Source organism: Myotis lucifugus, unplaced genomic scaffold (assembly GCF_000147115.1).
Source record: "Myotis lucifugus unplaced genomic scaffold, Myoluc2.0 scaffold_1599, whole genome shotgun sequence".
Taxonomy (NCBI): Eukaryota; Metazoa; Chordata; class Mammalia; order Chiroptera; family Vespertilionidae; genus Myotis; species Myotis lucifugus.
Window position 1 is genome coordinate 37,359 of NW_005872647.1, and position 5,628 is coordinate 42,986.

At 59.3% G+C, this 5,628-nt stretch overlaps 1 protein-coding gene across 10 annotated transcripts in view; it reads right to left on the reverse strand.

The window, feature by feature from the left end:
- The window catches only part of ST3GAL4 (ST3 beta-galactoside alpha-2,3-sialyltransferase 4), a 17,122-nt gene that overhangs the window by 11,116 nt on the left and 378 nt on the right, over positions 1 to 5,628 (reverse strand). For 3 of the 10 annotated variants that reach the window (XM_023748638.1, XM_023748636.1, XM_023748635.1), the window contains exon 1: positions 2,131 to 2,520. The exons of 2 other annotated variants lie outside the window; for them this stretch is intronic. In XM_023748638.1, the coding sequence (XP_023604406.1) occupies positions 2,131 to 2,163 (33 nt within the window). In that variant the 5' untranslated portion in view covers positions 2,164 to 2,520. Of the gene's footprint in view, positions 1 to 2,130; positions 2,521 to 5,628 lie in introns of those variants that run through there. 5 more of the 10 variants (XM_006107948.3, XM_014449975.2, XM_023748639.1 and 2 more) reach the window with 4 other exon arrangements.

The window sequence follows — 5,628 nt, forward strand, 5'->3', positions numbered from 1 at the left end:
TTTTTTTAAAAAAAATATATATTACTATTGATCTCAGAGAGGGAGAGAGAGAGATAGAAACATCAATGATGAGAGAGAATCATTGATCAGCACCCCACAGGCCCGCAACCCGGGCATGTGCCCTGACCGGGAATCGAACCATGACCTCCTGGTTCGTAGGTCGAAGCTCCACCACTGAGCCAGGCCGGCCGGACCCACAGCAGCCGGTTTGAGGGGCCAGGAGTGGGGAACCCGAGTGCCTGCACTCTCTAGATTAAGCGAAAAATCTCCAACGTTTCTCCTCGTCTGGACACGGCCTGGGTTTTCTTACAAATCACAAATCAATGATCCGAACTCTGTCCTATCTGCCCCGCTCCGCCCCGCGGGGGCATTCCGGCTCCATTCGGAGGCCCTGAGCCCTGAAGAATGAGCCTTGAGGAAGGGCGGGGGAGGGGGGGTGGTGGTCATGAGGCGACCAGTGTCAGGGGTCCCAGTAGGGTCAGCAGCACCCATCTTCTGACCCCAGTGGGGATGGCACCTGGCCCTGTCCAGTCCAGTTCTAGGTCTGTAATCTGTAACCAGGAGACCCCAGGGAAAGGTGTGGTTCTAGTAACTTCCATGCTTGCTTTCCCGAAAGTGCACGCCTCCCCTACCTACCCACAGCCACTGCCACCACCCCCCACGTCACCCTGTATGGCCTTCTCGGCCGTTCTGGCCTGGACGGGGTTCGGTGACTCATTTGTTTGCCCGCTGATTCGCCCACTGGAACGCAAGCTCGGTGAGGGAAGGAGTCAGGTCTGCCTGTCCCCACCCAGCCGGCTGCCAGCTCGCCGCCCACACGGAGCCAGCCCTCGGTCTGGAGAGAGTGAGCAGCCTGGTGGGCTCCTTTGGGGGAGTCCCTTCTCCCGCGCTGACCCTCGGCTTCTTTGGCTGGGAAGCTGGGAAGTTGGTCTGAGATGCTTGCAGGTCAAAATATACCTGATCAGCAGCGTGGGCCTCCCTAGGAAACTTACTAGAAATTCATCCCCTGAGGCCCCTCCGGACCCGCAGAATCAGAATCGGCATTTGACTAAGATCCCATGAGGTTGAGTAGCGCTGGTCCGGCAGGTGGCGAGAGCAGGTTCCTCAAACCTTGGGCCTGCCCGTTCTGACTTAGGGGGTGTGGGTGGGCCCGATCCTAACCGGCTCCCAGGGGGTGGGTGCCCTCTGCTAGGCTGCGACCAGGATCCTTCCAGCTCTAGCATCTCCCCATCCTCTCCCCATCTTCCTTTCATGACCAGGAGTCACCCCTTGCTATCTGTAGCTCACAACACTGATTGCACAAGGCAGCCGATCACCTGAGAAGTAAAAAAAATGCAGGTGTCCAGGCCCCGCTCCCCAAGATTCCCATTTATTTTTTTGAAATATATTTTTATTGATTTCAGAGAAGGGAGAGGGGGAGAGAGAGATAGAAACATCAATGAAGAGAGAATCATTGATCAGCTGCCTCCTGCACGCCCACACTGGGGATGGAACCGGAAACCCAGGCATGTGCCCTGACTGGGAATTAAACCGTGACCTTCTGGTTCATAGGTCAACGCTCGACCACTTGGGTCACGCCAGCTGGGCCCAAGATTCTCACTTAATTGGTTAGGGGCAGAGCCCAGGCATTGGTAAGTTAAAAAAAAAACACACAAAAAAAAACAAGTCAAACATGCAGCCAAGGTGGAAACACTACACACAGTGTGTCCGCAGTAACAAAGGCAAACACTCAGCCGCCGGCAGGCCGCCCTGGATGGAGGAGACCTGAGCCAGCACAGTGACCAGCACTGACCGGTCAGAGCAACAAGACCACTAGCCCTGCTTTGAACAAGAAAGTTCTGCACTCGTGTCTCTGTCCCCACCCTGTGCTGGCTGATGCTCAGCAGACTGGCTAGTCTTGGGGCTTCTCTAAGACACCCCCGCTGGGATTCCATGAGCCCACCCCTCCCCTCGCTGGGCCAAGCCAAGACGGTGACTCTGCAGCCCCCCCCTGCCCCCCCAACCTTCAGGCAGGGGAGTCTTGGACTGGCTGCTACCTCGGGACAACCGGTGGCCTTCTCCCAGCTGCTCCCCACATTACTGACGGAGCCCCTCGGTATCAAAGGGCAGAAGAAAACTCAACGTCGGTACCTGGGCAGGGGAGCAGGCGTCCGGTCCACTCATGTCCAAGGGGCAGCAGGCTCTGGCCGCCAGGGTGCCCAGCGCACCCAACTGCTAGCAGAGCCGACTGGCCGGAAGGCTGTGTGCTCTCTTGGTGTTCTGCCAGGAACCAGTGGCCCGGGCAGAAGTGAGGCTGCCGAGCGCGGCCACGGAACTCGCCAAAGGGCAGACCGGGGGCGCAGGGCTGGGAAACAGGCCCTGCGGACCGCAGCCGACCAGCGACTGTGACGCACGCTCCGCACTCCAGCTCACACACAGCGCGTACTCGGCAGGCACCCGCTGTACTCAGAGGAACAGGACCCAGGACCGTGTTCCTCCCAAGGGGCACAGCAGGATGCTCAGGCCCTGCAGAGCTCGGGGCCCATCAAGGGATGTGGGCTTCACATCCCTCAGAAGCTGTGGCAGGGGCGTAGGGGCAGAAGCGCAGCTCCGTGACCTTGATCAATGGCAGGAGCCGCCTGCCTGCCGCCGCTAGGTCACTCCCATGCCTGCTCCCTCCTGAGCCCTGTGCCTGGACACCGGGCCCCACTCACTTTCCCATCATTGCCCCCCCTCACGGACCCCCTCTTGCCCTGACCCTTCCAGCTCTCCCTCCTTCTCCACTGCCTCTGATTCAGACAGGTCCTCAGGCCTCCCTCTACCTAAAACAAACACCCCTCGGGCCTCCGTCTCCACCTCAAGCTGCCCCTGCATCTGTGTCCCGGTCTCCAAGGCCCACACGTCCTTGTCTGTGCTCCATCCTCCCTTCCCACTCACCCCTCGCCCCGCCCCAGCCCTGCCTCCCACCCTCACTTTCACGCTGAGGCTCCGATACTGGCACCAGGGCCCCTCCCTGACCTGACTCTCAGCAGGATTTTTGCTACCTCCGCCTGTGTGGGTCCCAGGCCCCTGACCTTGAACCTCCGCTCCCCCGTGTGTTTCCACTGGACCTGTTTGTTCGTTTGCAGACCTTTAGCTACCAATCATACCCCGATGGTTCGAGCTCTTGATTTTCAGCCCTTGAATCTCTCTCCCAGGCCCCATCCGAATTCTTCTGACTTTCTATGGCACATCCTACCTGATGACCTTAAATTCCTCACACTGAACATGTGCCAAACTGGACCCATCTCTCCTCACCGCCCCCAGATTTTCAACTCAAGTCTCCAACACCTCCCTCCCCTCCACGCCATCCCTACTAAACAGTTACTAAGTATTATCGATTCTGCCCCGTTTCCCAATTCCAGCCAATGTTTGCTGAACTCCCACTGAGCGCTTGGCATTGTGGGAGGCACGGGGGGGGGCGGGGGGCGCAGAACGCTTTATAGGACTTGGTCTGGGGTCAAGGCCACCCCGCCGGGAGCCTCGGGAATATTCAGGGTGCAGCCCTCCTGCTCCTCCTCGCAAGCCGGAGGCGGAGTCTGGATCCCACCCCCCATCACATGCTTCCTAACTGGCCTCTTTTTTATTTTTATTGATGACAGAGAGGAAGGGGGAGGAAGAGAGAGATAGAAAGATCAATGAGGAGAGAAAATCACTGATCGGGTGCCTCCTGCACACCCTCTATTGGGGATCGAGCCCGAACCCCGAGCACATGCCCTTGACCGGAATCGAACCCAGGACCCTTCAGGCCACAGGCTGAGGCTCTATCCACTGAGCCAAACCGGCTAAGGCCTGACCGATCTCTTTACCACAAGCCCTGCCTCCCTCGAGCCCCATCCTTGGAATCTTCCTAAGAAACCATTCCGGTGGAGCCACCTTCCTGCTCCTGTTGCTCCCTGTTCCTTAAATGAAAATCCGAATCTCCTCAGAGGCCATGGGGGCCCTTCCAAGTCAGGCCACAGCCCTGCAGATGCACCTGCCACCCGGTCCCAGGCCCCGGGGCCAGAGCCGCCTCTTCCTCCCATCCCGGCCGCCACCCCTCCTCACCCCGGCGGCCTGACAGCCCCCCTCCTTCTGAGCACCGGCTCAAGGACACCTCTTCCTTGACGTCTTCTCTGGCACGTCTGAGCAACGGATGTCTCTCTCCCCACAAAAGACTGTTTACCTCCTGATTTTAGCCCTTCCAGGTATGATAACCTCCTGTCATGTAATCACTGTTTTTCCTGCCTCGCCTGCTCTCCCCTGACCTCTGAACTCCAACGCTTGTTGTTTTCCAAGAGTCTATCAGAGTCCCTGAGTCAGAGGCGATGCCTCATCGCAGAACGTAACTTCATAGTATAATTATATTATGTTGTTATCTTGCCTCTGTGGTTGGGAGTTCTTGATGTCTGCAGACTCCGTGACGGTGCCTAGAATGTAGCAGATGTGTCCTAAATGCTGGCCACACGAGGAATAAAGGGAGATTACAAGTGGATCCCATCCTTTATGCATAACGGAAGTGTATGGTGCACTTTCGAGGTGCGACCCCACGGGGTCTTACCCTCCTCTCCGTGACTTCGGGGGCCAGACAGTCATTGTTGTGGGGGCCGTCCTATGTGCCACAGGATGGGGACCTGGACCCCTAGATGGCAGTAGGTCCCCCCCACTCCCCCTCTCCGCTGTGGGGGAAAAAAAAGTCTCCAGAGATTACGGAATGTTGAGAACTGCCCTGCTAGACGCTCTCAGGGGGCTGTCCAAGTATGATCTCAACCCTGTGAGCTAAACACTATTATTACCTCCCGTGTGCAGATAGGGAACCGAGGTGCCAAGAGCCGGCAACGTGCTCAGGGTCCCACAGCGGGTGAGGAGGGGGCTGGAACCCGGGGCCCGGCCCGGACCCCCAGCCCTGCCGCCTCCCACACCATCCTGGACGGAATCGCTCCCTAGACGCCCCAGGCCCTGGAGTGCGCGCCTGCTGCCCCCAGCCCGGGCTGCGCGGGAAGCTGGCCAGCGCGTCCTCGGGCCCGCAGCTGTGCTTGCAGGTCGGCTTTTGCCCTCCATCTGGACACCAGACGTCCAGGAGTCCTGGCAGCGACGGCACTCACGCTCACGCAGTCGCGTCCCTGCACGGATGTGGGACGGGCCGAGACCCTCAGCCGGGGGTGGGGCCAGGGTCTCCGGGCCCCGAAATGGCGTGGCCACCATCCGAACCGACAGCAGGACGGGGTCGACACCTGAGCACACACGTTTCACCTCAGGAAGCGGGGCAGCGTGTCCATCCTGTCAGGGTGTGGGAGCCTCGACGGTGTCAGCCAACCCACAGCGAGTCCTGTCGCTTAGTGTCCGGTGCCGATATCCCGGAGGGGACTCGCGCTGGGCTGGGAACTTAATGTAACGAACACAACTGCCGGGTCCGGCCATGGGAGCTCTCCTGGGGTTCTAACCCACGTCAATCGATGGCTCATGGGCGCGACGGTCAGTGCTGGAGAATGGACTGGCCACCTGTCACTTCGCCTCTGCTCGAAACCCTCCATGGGCTCCGCAGCACTCAGGAAGCCCACGACCTTGCGGCTGACCTACCAGGATGCCCATGACATACTGGCCAGCACCCACCCCCACCCCCCCCACCCC